The sequence below is a fragment of the Asterias rubens genome, chromosome 22 (genome assembly GCF_902459465.1).
Source record: "Asterias rubens chromosome 22, eAstRub1.3, whole genome shotgun sequence".
Classification (NCBI taxonomy): Eukaryota; Metazoa; Echinodermata; class Asteroidea; order Forcipulatida; family Asteriidae; genus Asterias; species Asterias rubens.
In genome coordinates this window covers 5300832-5319796 of record NC_047083.1, presented here as the reverse complement: position 1 = coordinate 5319796, position 18965 = coordinate 5300832, and the positions used below count along the sequence as shown (strand labels likewise).

General features: G+C 39.9%; 1 protein-coding gene and 1 non-coding gene across 2 annotated transcripts in view; one reads left to right on the top strand and one right to left on the bottom strand.

The window, feature by feature from the left end:
• LOC117305110 overlaps positions 1–18656 on the bottom strand; it is a 34250-nt gene extending 15594 nt beyond the window's left edge. Inside the window, exons 1-17 of the mRNA XM_033789858.1 lie at positions 18528–18656; positions 17418–17773; positions 16487–16634; positions 15236–15655; positions 14708–14830; positions 12346–12509; positions 11786–11978; positions 10089–10251; positions 8737–8972; positions 7689–7878; positions 6723–6901; positions 5590–6131; positions 4717–4855; positions 3856–3940; positions 3067–3230; positions 2039–2083; positions 446–574 (exon numbers count right to left, since the gene is read on the bottom strand). Of these exons, the coding sequence (XP_033645749.1) occupies positions 446–574; positions 2039–2083; positions 3067–3230; positions 3856–3940; positions 4717–4855; positions 5590–6131; positions 6723–6901; positions 7689–7878; positions 8737–8972; positions 10089–10251; positions 11786–11978; positions 12346–12509; positions 14708–14830; positions 15236–15655; positions 16487–16634; positions 17418–17773; positions 18528–18564 (3313 nt within the window). The 5' untranslated portion in view covers positions 18565–18656. The remainder of the gene's footprint in view (positions 1–445; positions 575–2038; positions 2084–3066; positions 3231–3855; positions 3941–4716; positions 4856–5589; positions 6132–6722; positions 6902–7688; positions 7879–8736; positions 8973–10088; positions 10252–11785; positions 11979–12345; positions 12510–14707; positions 14831–15235; positions 15656–16486; positions 16635–17417; positions 17774–18527) is intronic.
• Positions 16294–16366, top strand: Trnah-gug. The gene has a single exon. It is a non-coding gene; the product is annotated as a tRNA-His (tRNA).
• Positions 18657–18965: the final 309 nt, after the last annotated feature.

Sequence of the window (18965 nt, the reverse complement as noted above, 5' to 3'; positions counted from 1 at the left end):
CTTCAAACACGGAGATCCACACACCTGGCAGGAAATCATTACTGAGTGCTGGATATGATATGAGCGCTGTATGAAAACCTAGTACTATTAAAGTAATTGACTTATTTTCAAATATAATGGATTTATTTCTGCACCAAGCCCCGTTTTGATCATTTTATTAACACACTAGAGGCAACAAAACCGAAAGGTGCCGTTTTCTTATTTTGTATTTGTTATGTTGCTGTTGTTGTACACTAGTTCGTGGTATAGCACCATGTGTGTCTGTACTTACTGGGTAGATTATGTTCTTTTGAGAATATTGTTTGCTATTTTTCTACTGCTGTGGAAATCGGGAGACTTCTCAGTTCTAAAAAGAACTGTTAACTGGGCAGAGGATATGAAATCCGTTTTTAACACAATTTACTCCATTGAGGCACAATGTAACATAAAGTGATTTGTGGTTTACCGTCTAGACATGTCGGGAAGTCTTCATCACTTTCGTCGAAACAATTTGGAAAGCCATCACAGAGAAAAACCTTCTGAACACACTCCCCGCTGCCACAAGTAAAAAGATTAGCAGGGCAGTCTAGCGGTCCTGTGAACAAGTGCAAAATAAATGATTTTACTTCTCAATAAAGTTAAAGGAACGTTATAGAATTGGTAAGAAACAAAAATCGTGAAGACCACAGATTTACATAAAACTTACACAGTCTAATGATGATGATAGTAGAAAACATCCCTTGAAATATTTCTGTCTGAAATGTCATATTTGATGAGAAATAAGTAATCTGATTTCATGTTTTGAGTTCATCGCTCAGTGAGCGTTTTATTAATTTTTGTTTGGGCATTGATGCAATGCAAAATTTGTAAACGGTTTTTCACTGGTTTCTCGTGACCCAGATGGCCGATTGATCTCAAACTTCTAAAGGTTTGTCAGTTTATGTATATGATGGATTACATAAATTGCTTACACTGCCAGCAACTGTTTTGTTAGCAACAACCAATTCTGTAATGTTCCTTTAAGTGAAATGGTATTATTGGTTATATTGGACCATTTCACCCAATACATGCTACTATAGAAACCTCCATTCAGCTAACAAAGATATCCTTGCTAAAGGAACGCGTTGCCTTGGATCGGTCGAGTTGGTCCTTGAAAAGCGTTCTGTAATCGTTTGTTATAAAATGCATATGGTTAGAAAGATATTGTAAAAGTAGAATACAAGTATCTACACAAATATGCCTCGAAATTGCGTGGTTTTCCTTTTACCTCGTCGACTAACACGGTCGGCCATTTTATGGGAGTCAAATTTTTGACGCCCATAAATGGCCGACCGTGTTAGTTCGGGACGTATTATGAAAACCGTGCAATTTTGAGTGATACTTGTGTGGATCATTGTATTCTACTTTTACAACATATTTCTATTAAACCATAATATGCATTTTATAACAAACGGTTACAAACGCTTTTTATAGACCAACTCGACCGATTCAAGGCAATGTCTTCCTTTAATTTTGGAGAACCCACAGAAGTGTTTATACACCTGCAACCGTGGACCTCCTATTGTCCCTCTTTTGTTTATAACTTTTTGCAACAGTTCCCGTTGGTTTTGTACATGTTTCCAAGCTGTGGACCTTTCCAAAACCGTGGACCCCATTGTCCTCTTTAGTTATAGGTACCCGGTTTGAATGTGTAAACCTACTCATATACACCGAGGTGTTTTAGCACTGTATACTCAGTACTTTCCCGAGCTCTGTGAAAACAAGTCACAGACATATAGCTTGGGTGGGATTCGAACCCACGACCTCTGCAAATCTACAGCAGTATCTTACCGACTAGACTACCGAGAATGTCCGGTAGGGAGCTAGAGGCAGTTCAAATCCTATGTTTCAGCAGCGGGTACCGCAAAGAGGTTGAAATTTGAATCGGGGGAAAAAGGAATATTAATTATGGTTTTATATGCCGAGTAATGTGCTCGTGAGGGATTGCCTTATTGTTCAAATCAAATCAAACAGTTGATACTTATTTTACATTGCTTCATGGTTGAAACTGTTTTCGTACCAGAAATTATTGTATCTCCCATGCGTTCAGGCTCCACGTCGTAATCTGGAAAAAGAAAAACAAACAAAAAAGGCCTGTAATTTCGGACAATTTAGTTTCTTAGGCTGATTTTTTTTATAAAGTTTGCATAATCACAAAACAACAAGTGAGCCAAATGTCACCAGCTAAAACAATATGTCTATGCATTGTTTGTGATCGTTCCAGCTAACCTTTCCTGAGCAGGCCCTCCTTTATGCTTACTACAGAGTTTATGCGCTTAGCCCCATGGTATAATACTTGTCAATGACCCCAGCAAGCGCATAAATCTATATAAGGGTAAGCAAAGCTATTAAATTTGGTCCCGTGGGGTTGAGCATGACACTCACCTAAGCTATTGTGAATCGTGCGGGGTGGGGCGGGTTAAGGTAGGGTTTGGATTGGGGTTAGAATCGTCCTCATAAACATGCAGTTATTAGGCCACAGAGGTTTTCATTGTTACCGTTTTTAATTTCAAAGTTCTAGTTTTACTATCTGGTTTTTCGTGTCCTTTTGTTTTAAATCAATGATTCGGTTCGGCTTATTTTATCTGCCTTAATGCGGCTGCCACATTTTGTTCATTATAACCTTACATGTACGTTGGCCATTTTGTTTGGCTACAACTTCTGTGTGTGACAGTAAGTAATTTAGTGTAGCATTACATTGGGTGCGTTTGACTAGCTTCCCTGGGACCCCGCGGTGCTCACTCGGGTGAGCCCTGACAAGAGCTAATCGAACAATCACACTCGCCCTCTCATGGTAATGTCATGCATATCGGGTGACCCCCAAGTGACCCACTCCACAAGCAGGGCACTGGGGGCTGACCAGGGTGAGCCCCTGGAATGACGTCAAAGCTATTTGAACATACCGGGAGCAAACCGGGGATGACCCAGGGAAGCTAAACGAACGCACCCAACGAGAGTCACAAAGTGGATAGTCTGGCACCTACGTGTATACGTATTATAATTATCATTGCTATACTACCAATGGTATGATGAAGGGATCATGACTACCTAATGCATTCGTCTTGCAGATGTACTGCCTGGCCTCCAATGACGCACATGCTACGTCATGCCACGTGGCGGTTGTTCTTACGTCATCCATCTCAATGTTGGTGCACTCTTCAAGTATACCGCCATTGGGTTGGTAGTACTCGAACCTCTCCTCGTGCTCTTCTCTATAAAACATAAAGAAGTCTTGTAAGATAGCTTCGAGGGGTAGTGAACACCGAGATTGTGGTCTGTGTTTAGAGGCACTGGACACTATTGGTAATTACCCCCAAATAGTTGTTAGCATAGCAACTTACGTGTAACGTGGTAGCGAGCAATGGAGAACTGTTGATAATTTATAACATTGTGAGAAACGGCTCCCTCTTTTATTTCTTTTTCTTAAAACAATTGTCAAACTTCATGATCCGAAGGTCAAATAGAGTAAGTACAATAGGTACATATAGAGTTTTTTTAGAAAGAGGTTAATTATCACTCAAATAAACAAAGACTTTAGGCCTGAAGCCTTTCGTACGCATCTGAAAGCACAAACATTTGTGCAACAAGTGTTTTTTTCTTTCTCTCACAACTTCGATGACCAAACGAGTCAAATTTTTACAGTTTTTGTATTTTTAATGCATATAATAATTGAGATATACCCATTGTCTTAAACTTACCACCATACGCGTAATTATTACGTATGAAGGAAAACCAAAGTGGAGCTCGGACTATTATTGTTATTATTTATTTTATATACAACAAATGAGATAAATATTATTATTACATTGTAGTATTTTTTTTTCTCGTAAAACGTACGTAAATGGAATGGACCAGTCCGTGTAACTCATTGGACTCCCGTCTGACCAACGAAAAACTCCCTCAGGGGTCCTACCGGTAAGCCCTTAACAGATGTTGAGAAATTGAGAAGAAAAAAAAGTAGTTACATTATGAAAATCTTGATTTTCATGGGACTCATTATGTAGAATCAACCAATCAATCAATCACACAATCAACAAAATCAGTAAAATTATTCAAATCAGGTCGATCAATAAAAATTATACAGCAAATCAAAATGAATTCAAACAATAGATAGATCAACTGATCAGAGAGGTTGACAGACCATTCGATCAATCAACAAATTGTGTCAATTAATCAATATATATGTTTGTAAAATTCAATATAGTTTTAGTGTAGTCATCCAGGCAACCAGTAATCAACACTAGAATCATTCGATCGATCAAAAATTTTCACAAACTAATTAACAGATTTTGGAAATTATATGTGATGTGATTAGTCAATCAAATAGTCGAATAGTTGAATAATCGATCGATAGTTACCAATCATGTCAACAATATTCGATTGATCAATCGATGGTTACTAATCGACAATAACTGATTGGTGATCGATAGTTGCCAATTGACCGATCGGTAGTTACCAACCAACAGTACTTGATTGATCGATTAATAGTTACCAATCAACAATAATCAATTGATATATCGATTGTTACCAATCAACAATATCCAATTGATCGATCAAATATTTACAAATCAACTGTAATCGACTGATCGATTGCTACCAATCAGCAATATTCCATTGATCGTTTGAACGTGACCACGTTACAATAATCGAATGATTGTTCGACAGTGACCAATCAATACTTTTCTAATGTATACCAACCTATATACGTGCTCAGATTTGTTCTATGCCAGATTGTTGCCAACATCACGTGAATAAACTCTGCCTCATCGATGTTCATAATACTGACGAGGTGGCTGTCCTTGCCCTGACACCCGCCCTCTGCGTCAGACCAACGAATCTGTCCCCAAGAAAACCGAACTGGATTAAATACTATTAATTTCAGTTTTCTCCTTACCCTGATGTGTACTGTTATAGATAGGTATTCGTACTTGCTCTTCAGAACTAGTGATTTCAATGGATACAATCATTTCATTTGATTAACGGGCAGTGACGTAAGCTTTCTGATGTGTTTTGATTGGTTTGAGGTGCACTTGGCTTTCTGATGTGTTTTGATTGGTTTGAGGTGCACTTGGCTTTCTGATGTGTTTTGATTGGTTTGAGGTGCACTTGGCTTTCTGATGTGTTTTGATTGGTTTGAGGTGCACTTGGCTTTCTGATGTGTTTTGATTGGTTTGAGGTGCACTTGGCTTTCTGATGTGTTTTGATTGGTTTGAGGTGCACTTGGCTTTCTGATGTGTTTTGATTGGTTTGAGGTGCACTTGGCTTTCTGATGTGTTTTGATTGGTTTGAGGTGCACTTGGCTTTCTGATGTGTTTTGATTGGTTTGAGGTGCACTTGGCTTTCTGATGTGTTTTGATTGGTTTGAGGTGCACTTGTGGTTGTCTGCATCTAAATACAGGTGAATAATGTACATATGAACGGGGATTGACCTATGTTTAAGGCCACTCTCTGGCGTTATTCATGAGCCTGGAAGTATGATGTTCAGGCTATAATATGTTAATAGCACGCCCAACATGTTTGAGGAAAAACAAAAACATAAGTATGCTGCCACTAAGCGTCCAATAACTTTACCTTTTCATCATTTTCAAAGAATCGATAGCAGTGTTCTTGAAAGTGGTACCATGAACCATCCTTGCAGTTCTCACTCGTCGGAATGACAGCCAATCTGGGCTGGAAGTAACGCCCGGAATATCTCGCTGCGAACCCCCTTCCTCTGAGTAAAGGATCTAGCTGAAAGTCAATGTACATCTGATTCCTGGAGCTCTGGATCGGTCCATCCGGCCGATGGTCATTACATAGTGCAGCACCTATTATATCGTCCGAAGGGGATAACCCATCCCTTGCAGTTAGGTATCCTTCTCTACACATCTTCATCAAACCACTCGGGATATCGAAATCGTCAAACTCGACTTCTACGTAGGTTCCGGGCAGGGTTGTTATCACATAAGTGGCTTGCGAAGCTGGACTGCCATACGTAGGGCTGCCGTATGGTGGACTGTTGAAGACAGGATTGGCGTAGGAGTAGCCGGGTGACACGATGTAGGCGTGTGGGTAGTTGCATTGATACGGTAAAATGGCGCTTGTTGTACGGCCAACTTGGCATCCAGGCAAATCTGTCGATGTGTGAATGACGTCATAGTTATCTATGCTATGAGAATGTGTTGCATGGAATTAAAGTTACTGGACACCTTTGGTATTATTCTCAAAGACCAGTATTCCCACTTGGTGTATCCCAAATAGGAATAAAAACATATCTCGGACTAAATTGGTAATCGAAGTTGCAAGAAAATAATGAAAGAAAAGACACCCCTTTTGCACAAAAATTAATGTGTGTGCTTTCAAGCGTTTGGTTTAGCTTAGCAGATAGTGCATATTTATTGCACAGGCTGTATTATACTCCTGGGGAGCTGAGATGAATTAAGGCCCAGTGACCAGCCGTCGATTTCACAAAGAGTTAGGACTCGTCTTATCTCGAGGTAGGACGAGTAACTCGTCCTAACTTAGGATTAATCTTAAGGTTTGCATGCTACAATGCAGGGTTGGGACTCGTCCTAAGTCCTAAGATCAGTCTTAAGTTAGGAAGAGTTTTGGACGGCAGGGGTAATATGTTTGAAGCGCTTTCGATTCGAAAAGCCCTGTTTAAAAACTGGTTATTATTATTGTCATGATCTGTTTAAGTATGAAATAATGTGCTGTTGCATTACCGACTGTTTTGTAGTCTGCCTGGAACCCCACAGTGTTGATCTCCAGGCCAGTCAGATACATCACTGTCATCACGTTGGTATCTGAGATCACCGCTGGGGGCGCACCCATGCCGAACTCGTATTTCTTGTGAGCTTGTCCCATTGTTATTTGTTCAGGAAGAGCAAAAAATATTTCCACTCTGCAATGAAGAACAGGCGAAGAGAAATTGCAAACAAATCAAAACATAACTGTAGTGTTAATAGTCTCGGTGGTCTTTTTATAGAAAATGAGGTCATGGTTTTATGCAAGATCTTGTTGTGCGAGAGCTGGATGGTTTGGTTGGTTTTTACCACAGGAATACAACCCGACCCGAGTATTTGACGCAAACGTTGACACCCTTACTCCTTGTCTGTTTTGATATTACTTAACGACGTACGAACACAATAATAACAATTCCATCAGCAAAGGGGATTACAAACATAAGAATCATGCCCGCCAGTTCAATGTTTTAAAAGGGTGTGTTATTTTAGAAGTAAAAATTACTGATAAATACGTACGCGGGCGTTATGACATTTTGCTCTTAGAAAGCAAACACCACAACATCCCCCAAAACAAACAAACACAGCCGCACATCCTATCCATGCCTTCCCATAACTGTTTTCCCGCAAACCATTTCGCGTTGCAACCAGGGCCCAATTTCATAGAGCTGCTAAGCACGAAAATTTGCTTAAAGCATGAAATTTCTTCCTTGGTAAAAACAGGTTTACCAACCGAATTTCCATTTTTATGCATTTCCTAGTTACTTGTATTCAGCTGTTGTATGGTTATCTTGAAAATCACGTAGAAATTTGGTTGGGAAATCCTGTTTTTATTCAGGCAAACATTTCATGCTAAGCAAATTTTTGTGCTTAGCAGCTCTATGAAATTGGGCCCTGATCTGCAATTTTGCCAGAACATTTACAAAAATAAATTCTTCAGCACTTTACCTTGTACCATTCGCCAGTTGGAATTCAGTAAAAGTAAGGTTGATGAATTTGCCATCTTCAGCCGTGATTACAAACATACAGCTCGCAAAGAAGTCGATCGTGACTCCTAGAGTTCCGAATGACCCCGATGGCAGATTGAAATCTGTCGGGTCCGGCGTGCAGTTTTCATCACATCTGGTCACTTTGCAATCTGGAAACATTTTCAATGAACTTTATTTGATTGGTTTAAATAAACATAGTTTATTTACTTAAAGGCAGTGGACACTATTGGTAATTACCAAAAATAATTATTATCATAAAACCTTTCTTGATTTTGAGTAATGTGGAGAGGTTGATAGTATAAAACATTGTGAGAAACAGCTCCCTCTGAAGTGACGTTGTTTTTGAGAAAGAAGTAATTTCTCAGGTTTAGAATTTGAGGTCTCGAAATCAAGCATCGGAAGGCACACAACTTTGTGTGACAAGGGTGTTTTTTCTTTCATTATTATCACGCGATTTCGACGACCGATTGAGCTCAAAATTTTCACAGGTTTGTTATTTTATGCATATGTTGAGATACACCAACTGTGAAGGTCTGTGACAATATTACCAACAGTGTCCACTGCCTTTAAGAAACTTCCACTATACAGTATGATAACCAATATGACTCGATACTTGTTTTATCCAAAGTGCATGATGTGCATGTAGGGGTCATTGCTATGGTCATGATGGTGGCCTTCAGATCTGTGCGTACAACACAGCCGTAGAGTCCTTTGTCAAATACATTAACACTTTTCCATTATATGATAAAACAAATAAGAGAAGGGGGGGTCAAGTCCAAAATTAGCATTCTGATTGTTCATTAAAATATATATATTTTTTTTGTTTTCCTTTTTTTTTATTCATTTACTGGTAAGGGTGTTTTTGTTTGGTGTGATTTTGGTTTCTTTTTTTGAGGGGCTTGCAATTCACAAAAATATAATTCGTACACAATACCAATAGCAGACCTACATGTACCCAGATTTAACAAAGTGAATGAATGGTGAACACAAAAACTTGTTCTACTCACCGACAAAAGATACAATGATCTCAAGTCCAAGGCTGGCAGGCATATCAGCAGTTGGGGCTTCGATATTCAGCAAAGCGTTCACTCGATTGGATTGCGAGATGAAATGAACATCTTGGATATCATCACAGATTGTTCCTCGGAGCTCCTCAGAGGAGTTCCTTAAGACGTTGTAGATTCTGAGAGAGTCGATGCAATCGGTTCCCTCCTTACGTAAGGATAGACGGAGAACGTCAAATCTGCACAGTGGAATAATCGTTGTGCAGGTTCGATTAATAATAATAATAATAATAAATAATAATATCGAAATCTTATATAGCGCACGTATCTACCAAACAAGGTACTCAAGGCGCTGAGTATATACAAACTTTCAGAAAGATAGGTTATTGCAGTGATGAATTCTGCGACCCAATTATTTAGCTATGCTCAGCGCATAGAGCAGCCACAGCCAGGAACACCGGGGCGAACCCCTTCTCTTTTCGATAAGTGCACTGGGTTCTTTTGCATGCACTACACAATACATGGGACCAACGGCTTTACGTCCCATCCGAAGGACGAAGCAATGGCTAAGTGTCTTGCTCAAGGACACAGTGTCCAACTGGGGATGCGAACCCCACACTCTGCTGATCAGAAACACCAGAGTTTGAATTTGGTGCTCTTAACAGCTCGGCCACACGACACTTCCAATTAGTATCAATGAAGATATCGATTAGTATTGATAACTTTAACGATGGCTTCTCCAATAGTGCGCATATCTGTCACTAAGTGATGCTCAAGGCGCTTCAACATCGTGAGGTATCAATAAATATTTGGTTTGCGGTAACACCATGTGTGTATCTACTTGTCCTGTTATTTATTAGAGAACTGTCTTTTTTTAAATGTTCAATCGACTTTTCAGTTCTGAAAAGAACTGTCGTGCTTTTTAACTACTACCCGGGCAGAAGGTTGAGACAATTGGCTGGGACTGCTACTTAAGCTTATTTGCATGTCTACATCTCTTCAGAAAAGTCAACTTGTTGATAAGTTTACAGCGTCTGGTTGAAGATCGTTGTTAAAACTGTACAAGTCTATTAGTGCACTCCCTGTAGAGCACACTTATATTATAGGATTTGAGCTATGCATGGTGAGGTATCAACATATACTTAGTTTGCGGTAACACCATGTGTGTATCTACTTGCCAGGTAGAGTTTGTTCTTAGGGAACTGTCTTGCTTTATATTTGGTTTGCGGTAACACCATGTGTGTATCTACTTGTCAGGTAGAGTTTGTTCTTTAGAGAACTGTCTTTATTGGATTGTTTTGGAGACTTCTTAAAAAATAGTTTCATTGATGATGATCTCTGGATTCATAGCTTACCGAAGTAGGAAATCTTGTGGTGCTTCAATCTTAATGGTAGTCATGGAGACGATAGTGTTGAGATACGGTGGGCTATACCATCTCTGTATGAGAGAAAGGGGTGTTTGTAGGACGGTCTCCGCGCCTGGACGATCGCTAGGCTGGATCTCAAGGATTTCAAACTCTGAAAAGAGAATCAAATCCAATTGTATAGACCTTATGCACATGACATCATTTCAATAGGGCGCCCTCACTTTTAGAGGTCAAAAGGAGGTAGTTCATTGGCCAATCCTGTGCGCCGCGCGTACAAATCTGTGCGTTTCGATTGTTTCCACTAAGATGGCCGCTGAATGACGTCAATGCATAAGGTCTATTAAAACATTGATAAACTCCGTAAACCGAAGGTCAAATTACAGAGTCATTATATTATAAACAATAAATAATATACAAACAATAGTTTGCGCCATCACCTATATAAGGAAATCAAAAAATGTTGGAACGCGATTCCATTTTGCTTTGCGGCCACGATAGTTGGTCAGGTTTCCAAAAAAGTTTGAAGCAAGATAAGTTAAAGGCAGTGGACACCATTGGTAAATACTCAAAATGATTATTAGCATAAAACCTTACTTGGTAACGAGTAATGGGGAGAGGTTGACAGTAAAAACATTGTGAGAAGTGGCTCCCTCTTAAGTAACGTAGTTTTTGAGAAAATACATTTTCCACGAATTTGATTTCGAAACCTCAGATTTAGAACTTGAGGTCTCGAAATCAAGCATTTGAAAGAAGCTTTTATTCTTTCATTATTTTCTCGCAAGTTAACGACCAATTTAGCTCAAACTTTCACAAGTTTGTCATTTTATGCATATATGTTGAGATACACCAAGTGAGAAGACTGGTCTATGACAATTATCAATAGTGTGCGGTGCCTTTAAGTCATCCTTATTTTGAAAACATTGCCGTCGATTTCACAAAACTCTTCCTAACTTAGGATTAATCTTATGACTTAGGACGAGTCCCAACCCTGCACTGTAGCATGCAGACCTTAGTTACTCGTCCTAACTCGAAATAAGACGAGCCCTAACTCTTTGTGAAATCGATGGCTGGTTGTTTACTGCTTAGTTTTATATATACGCATATACAAGTATTGTGAATGTTTTTATTCACAAATTGCAAACTGCCGGCAAAGATACACAGAAGGTGTTACCACAAACCAAAAGTACCTCGCCATCCACCAGGCAATGCCTCACATTCCAAAGCCAAATCCCATATTTATCGATAAATTATGTTTGTACAGTGCGCAACTTCAAGACCCTGACTGTTTCCCGTAACATCATAAAAAATAAAAAAGTTATTTGCATAAAGGAATAAATAACCTTTCAACACATTTGTTCAAATCTACTGCGGGGATTCTACGAACTACAAAAACAGACATATTCTGAGATTTTAGTACAAAAACGTAAAAGTTTTCCTCAAAAAACCTCTGGAAAGATGTTTTTAAGTTCATAAACAATTAGCCTGATCGAAAGTGTAAACCTTTGTGATCCCCCAAATTACCTCATTTATTTCATCAACATTGAGGGTTAGCTATTATTTAATTTTTAAAAGGGACACCCACAGCTCAATATGTATTCAAAACATTTTTTGGTGCGCGCGTACCATGAATATTTGCAAAGAAACTAAAGCACTTTTGAGAAGTTGCGCACAGACTGTGTACCTACCTTCAACGCAGATAAATGGAAGCGTATCATCGCATGCTCTCATTACTGGCCCATCAGAGCTTGTCGTTCTCAGAGCCGTGCAGTTCATAACTGGTTTACTGTGATGTGTCTGCAAGCTTGTGTTGTCAAGAGATGATACGCCAATATCAGTTTGGCCAACCCACACCAAATCAAGGTATCCATCATAATCAACCTGAAATGTATAAATAGTTCATGGTGTGTTTATGAAATTTCCTAAAAAGCAGTCGACAAAATAGATCAAGTTCGAGTGCAAAAATGTTTAGTCGTTGTGTCTGTAGGACCAGTGTCTCATTCATTCACTCATCCGTTTCGTGTAAAAAAAAAAAAAAAGTAAAGGCCAAGTCACTCAAGCATGATAACGAGACAAAAAAACGAGAACGCAACAAATGCACGCCCTTGATTGGTTGAATGAGCCTGGGCGTATTCTGCGTTGAGCGACTCAACCAAACATGGACATGTATGCATTTTTATCGTTTTCGTTTTCGTTATCGGGGCCTGTGACACGACTTGGCCATTAACCCTATATTATCCTTGCTTACCCAGACTGTGCTGCCCTCTAGCGGTAGCCGACTGCCTCCTCCTAAAGACTTGCAAAAGGAATCCGCCTCTTCCCATGATGCATTGCCTTGACCTTTGACATAGCACGATTGTCCACTCTGACTCCAGGTGAGATTGGTTGTTTCTGATAATTCTGAGCAGAGTGCTGTGTTTAAAAGATTTTGTGTGACCAATCAGTGACATCTATTGTGGTTTGAAGTGTAAATTATGTCAACCCTCCTACTGTTTGGCCATTCCCTTTCACACTGTACCGCACTTTTCAAAAAAAGATATTAACAATGCATAATGGCATTACATTATGACACACGATCTCAATAGTACAACGTCAACACCCTACTCTCTGACCATTCACAATCAGTCTGCAGAAAGAACAACAGAAAGCGTATGCCATAGCCTGCGTTATACCATGGAGGAAGGAAGAGAAGGAGCTCGAACGACCCGCAAAACCGCAGAGTAACAAAAGAATAATGCCCCTGTCTGGCCAGTGGAAAAAGATAGGAGACCTCCAGCTGGATGGCCGATTAACGAGCGGGATTAAAATTCTTTGTACAGAACATGTGGTACCGCCAGTCTGAGCTCTTGCCTGCGTGTAAAGTTGAATCATTGGAGACAAGAATTGTGGATATATACACGTTTTCATTTACCGTTTGTAAACATCATGGCATATTTTTACACTTTTTGTGACTTTCCGGTCACTAGCGGTAGTTCAAAATTTGGGTATTAGCACACGAGGGTGGTTGGTAATCAATTGTGTTTTTCGATTTGGTGAGCACAAGTGTACACAATTTTTATCAGGTCTCAAAAAAGTAGTTTTTTTCTGTATTATATCCATACGACACCATAGTTGAGTGAAGAACCAAGTGCGCACGCGCAAACTCACATACGCCAGGTCGCTCATTGTCTGTGTAAGGTATGTTGGTGATTACGAGGTGTCGTTAAACGACCGCGGTACCACGGGTTCGACTTTTGAAGTCCCTTCATTCGAGCTCCTTCTCTTCCTTCCTCCATGGTTATACATTAGTCATGGTAGTGCATGTATAACAATTATGCTGAATATATTTATACTGTACAGAGTCAACCCTCCCACTCTCTGACCATTCACAATCATCCTGCACTGTAGTTTTTAACGGTACATAAACTGTGCCAGCCAGCAATGTTGGTATCACAATCATGCTGAATGTAGCTGCAAGGTACACAGTTAACCCTCCAAATCTCTGTCCATTCACAATCATCCTGCACCAGGCCTCAAATTTCCCGGTGGCCACGACGGCCATGGCCGTCGGTGCCCTTGCTTCTGGCCGTGGTGCCCCTCAAAAAATTACCTTTTCCAAGGCCATAATTGCCGTGCCCTTAATTCCCGTTGGCCGTCGTGCCCTTTTTAAAAGAAGTTAAATGCATTTTCAGTGTTGTCTAGAAGCACCAGCTGCCGCGATTTTACGGAAACCTTTTTACCCAGTTGTCAATGATTACGAAAACAAACTTTTCTACACACACGAAGCCGACAGTTGGAGATCCTTTTCTGGATTTAATGTAGCGCCCATACACTATCCAGGCCTCACCTGGGAGAATGATTGACACTCCTATTGACACCCAATTACTCTTATCTTTATCCGCTACAGTTTGTTATACAATTGTTTCAGTTTGTAATACTTTTGCTCCACTCAAAAGAAAAGCACTGTGTGCGGTGTCTTTGTGATTAATCCTCTTCAGTTTGTTATACTTTTGCTTCACTCAAAAGGCAAGCCGAGTGCATGGGTGTCTTTGTGGTTTTGTGACTTGGTTTTGTGACTCATAGGAGTGGATGTTGTGTTCTTTTTAACCTGGAAAGTGTGTTGACATCTTGTGGCTTGCAGTTTTACGGTTTGTTCATGAATAAGATATGATTTATCAATATTTTGTTCATGCAAACTGTTTCATCTAACCACCCATAGGGAAACCTCTGGCCAATTTTCAAATTTATTTTTTAAAATTTTGTGTATTAAACTTTCAGGATAACTAATGCACTATGGTGTTATTTTGATTAACAACTCGTAGTTTATTAATGGCCTTGGTGCCCTTTTTTAGATTTCATTTTTGGCCTTGGTGCCCAATCTACTGGCCTTGGTGCCCCCCAAAATTTGGCTTGCTCCAAGGCCAAAGTGGCCTTGCCCTAAAAATGATGAAGTTTGAGGCCTGCTGCACTGTATTTCTCAATGATGCGTACCTTATGTAATTATGCGGAACGATCTAATCAGTACAAAGTCAACCCTCCTACTCTCTAACCATTAACAGTCACGCGATAAAATTCATGTACACAGTCAGCTTATTCTCAGTCTACTAGAGAAGGGGGGGGGGGCTACTTACATACACAGTCTTTGAGAGTAGTCTTATTGAGGAAGGATCCCTCAGGGCAGAGGCAGCGATATCCCCCGGGGTAGTTCAGACATGAATGAGAGCATCCATGGTTTCCAGAACACTCGTCAAGATCTGTTTTAAGATGACGACAATAATAACAACAACAACAGCAACAACAACAGCAATGCAATATGACCACTTCGATCAACGGAGTGTGGGTTCGAATCCTGGTCTTGACACCTGTGCACTTTAGCAAGGTATTTGATCATAACTCTAAGACTCACCCCAAGCTAGTTCTGCTGGTAATATTGTTATCCGGCTAGAACTCTGCGCTCTGTGTAATGTTTAACAATACTTTTACTTTCAATGCCACATAATTCAGCTTTGTGCTGCACTGTAGTTATTTGTTTTTGTATTTATAAAAAAGAATGAATGAATGAAGGTTGTATAACTCTTGGATCGGTGTGGAAATTATAACACATAATGTAAACTTTGCCATGCGACCAGTGCAGTATCTTGCCTGGTAGACAAACTTACCATACTGACATAAAGACCCTCTCCTAGATCGTCCCGTTGACGGGCAATGACGCAAAATCCAATGAAAGTTGCCCTTACTATCAAGAAAGGCACAAATAGGCAGCTCCAATTTGGACGCATTTGCGGCTTCACCCACAGCCAGGTTATCAACAGTTAAAGGCGTTCCGTCTGACCAAACGTAAGCCTTGACGTCATGCGTTTGGTCCCCATGCAGTCCAATGACGTACTTATCTATGTCAGGGATTACGAGAAGGTCCCAGTGACGTTGTATGAAAGTCTGAAGAGCATCTGATTGGATGACGAGTCTCTCTGCGTCATGTCCGTGCACCAGTGCGCATGCTCCAGTGTTGTCGCTGGCTGTTGTGCTAATGCACATGCCGTTCCACGGAATGGACCCCTCGCTACAGAACCTGTCACGCCCTGAAAAAAAAGGATTGTGGCTCTCAATTCTGTAATAAATCTGGTGATACCTAACGACGCTTCAATCAGTTTGCTCCAAAAAAATTAATGGTCTCCATGAGATCACAACATGGAAACTTGCATCGCACAATACTATAATGCAATGTAAAATGCAATGTAATTTTTTTTCTATACTGAGCGTTTAAGAATAGAACTTCCTTGGACGTGTTAAAAAAATCGTGAACATTTGTATAAACTTGTATCCCTGCTGGTAGCTGACTGGAAATTCTTGCATGGTTTTTTATTGTATTTAGCGACTTACTGTAACTGTCCCTTAAAGCTTTCCTGAGCGGGTGTCATAATTAGTTTGTGTAGTACTGGATATATAGTAGTTCTTTGATACAAGAATGAGCTATCATCATTCATGACTGCCCTGACTTCATATCACCAAATGCGAGCATGGGACTCTGGACCTTGATAAGGATACCATTATTGATTCAAAGTCACTTGATTATAAATTTATTTTGGGGGTTGAACAAAGAATTGACTAGAGTGGGATTCGAACCAACGACCTCAGGATTAACGTGCCGGCGCTCTACCAACTGAGCTATCTTTGTTCGAACAAAGATATTGACAAAATAGGGACACCGCCAATATAGGGCTAGATAGCTCAGTTGGTAGAGCGCCGCCATGTGAATCCGGAGGTCGTTGGTTCGAATCCCAATCTAGTCAATTCTTTGTTCAACCCCAAAAATCATTTCAAAATTTACCCAGTCAGTTTCCCTTGTAGTTTATATTGATTACAAATTTAATTACATTCTATGACGAAAAAAGAAGGATGACTTGACTTACCCGTTAGCTCACATCCAGTAACCTCCACCCTAAGCCCTGGGTATATTGAGGTCCATGAAACAGGTTCGATGCGGATTTTTGTTGTGATGAAGGACCTTGTCAATGACGTATGCGAAACTGAATATGGAGAGTGATCGGCCCTCATAATCTACATTGGGATTAGATACAAATGGAAAAGTGCACAAGATATGAAAAACGTTCTCATCTAATAAGAATAATATATAATAATAAAACCATTCTTATTTAGCGCATATCACCGTGAGGTCCCTATGTGCTGCAAAAGGAAATCAACAATTATTGTACAAAGTAAACAGATATGTTTTTAACCGGGTTTTGAATTGTTCTGATGTCTCAGCCTGTTTGACAACCTCTGGAAGACTGTTCCATGACTAAACTGATGCATATTGGAAAGAGCGGGAACCGTACGACTTGGTTTTGATAACAGGGAGAGTCAGCAGGGATTTATTTGAAAATCGCAGATTTCTGGTTGTTTTGTACTCCTGAACTAAGCTTTGAAGATAAACAGGGGCAATACCATGGATACATTGATAAGTCAGAACCAAAACTTTAAATTAATTCTAGCCCGTATTGGCAGCCAATGAAGGTCCTTAAGAATGGGTGTGATGGATTCCCGAGTGCGAAATCTGGTGACAAGTCTGGCCTATCTATTTCTAAAACATTTAAATCAAATAAAAGACTGAGCCAATAATGATTTTGAGGCATCAACAACAAAGTTCTTACAAGTAAAACAACATAATACAAGCATCAACAACATCGCAGCCGTTGTTACTATCGTGAAGCCGAAAACGTGAAACTGCGTAGTTATCTACTGTATCTTGCCTTCCAGTAATGGCATGCTGAATTTAACCAATTTTGAAGAAGGTGAAATTGCAAAGAAGCTTGGGTGAGGGGAAAAAGATTGTTACTTTACCATGTCAGTACCGTGGTTATTCTTATAAATCTGCCATTGCTGTCGAGGGTTTTTCCTCGTTCCCTGGGGTGGCACGACGTACAACAGTCGAAACTCCTCCATCCACAATAGATACTGGTGATCGCGACCGGCCTGAACTGTGACCCCTGTAACTGTATGCAAGGTCAGGAGGTCAATCTGTATCCATTGACCCCTCCCTAGTGACCCGAGCACCCAACCACTGTTTAGTCCGACCCATTGGTGGAGGCGTGGTGACGCATATGATGTGCCATCGATTGGAGTAGGTTGTGGCTTTTCGGAAGAGAGTTGTGAGTCCGTGATCTGACCGCTCTCCATTCCAAGTCTTAAGTTGCAGCCTATACATGTAATTCCATTTTTAAGAGAGAAAAAACGCTTTATAAAAGGCCTTCAGTTCAGAATAAATTATCTCATAATTCGCACGAAAACTCTTTGAATTTCTTTGAAAGTCATTGAATGTGGCATTAAATACCACTTTAAATTTAAAAATAGTAATTATTATTTTATTTGTTTTTAATTTCTTATGAGAACTCTTCTCTTTATTTGTTTTACGCTGGAGTGGGTGAGGATATATGCCAACTTTTCCTTAAATTTATACAATATGTACTAACTTTAATGGAAAATGTTTTTCGAAATTAAAATTATAACATGCTTTGAAAAAGTTTCCGTATGGCGCCACCACTTTTTCATTCGATATGAAATAATATCTGAATATAGTATCTCATTTACCTCAATGTGATATACCTTTTTGTAAAAAAGAGTGAAAAAGTGGTGGCGCGTGTCCCCGTGATAATAACATAATCTGTGCAATCTTTACAAACTTGGCAAGTTTGTAATATTTTTTTCATGAAAAAGTGTGCAATCTTTACAAACTTGGCAAGTTTGTAAAGATTGCACAGTTCAATGTAGATTCATTCATGACGAATCTATACAGTTGACGTATGGTTGAGTTTATAACTCTACATTTTTTTTTTTTTTCAAATTCAATAGTATAGTCATATAGATAGACTTAGACTTAGAAGAGTGAAGTGTACACATACGTAAAACAATTAAAAGCAAAGAAGGTTAATGATAATGTACTAATAAACTTACCGGACATGTACGGGCAGCCTGTTAGTTCAACTCTCATACAGAGCTCGAGATCCCAAGTTTGGGGTGAAATCTGAACCTCAATTGCAACAATCGGAGTCTGGAACGAATGCCGGTAAAGATGGTTTCCTGAACTGGTACCACCGATGAGCTAAAAAACAATGTCAAAGTTGAACATTATTAATGGTTGACTTCTGTGACGCTAGGTGGCAGCAGACTTTCCAGGTAGGCCTTTTCGCAAATACTGGGGTGCGCGCGTAAAGCTTGGAATTAGGTGCATTGTGGTCTAGCTGGTATCCAAATTTGATCCATATCTATCCCACAATGCACCTCTCAACAGTCTGCGCTTGCGCATTGGTATTTGCGATAAGGTCTATGGTTTCATCAGTACTATCGGGATGCCGCGCTTTGCGCGGCACCTCGCTAGATGATGAAAATCCT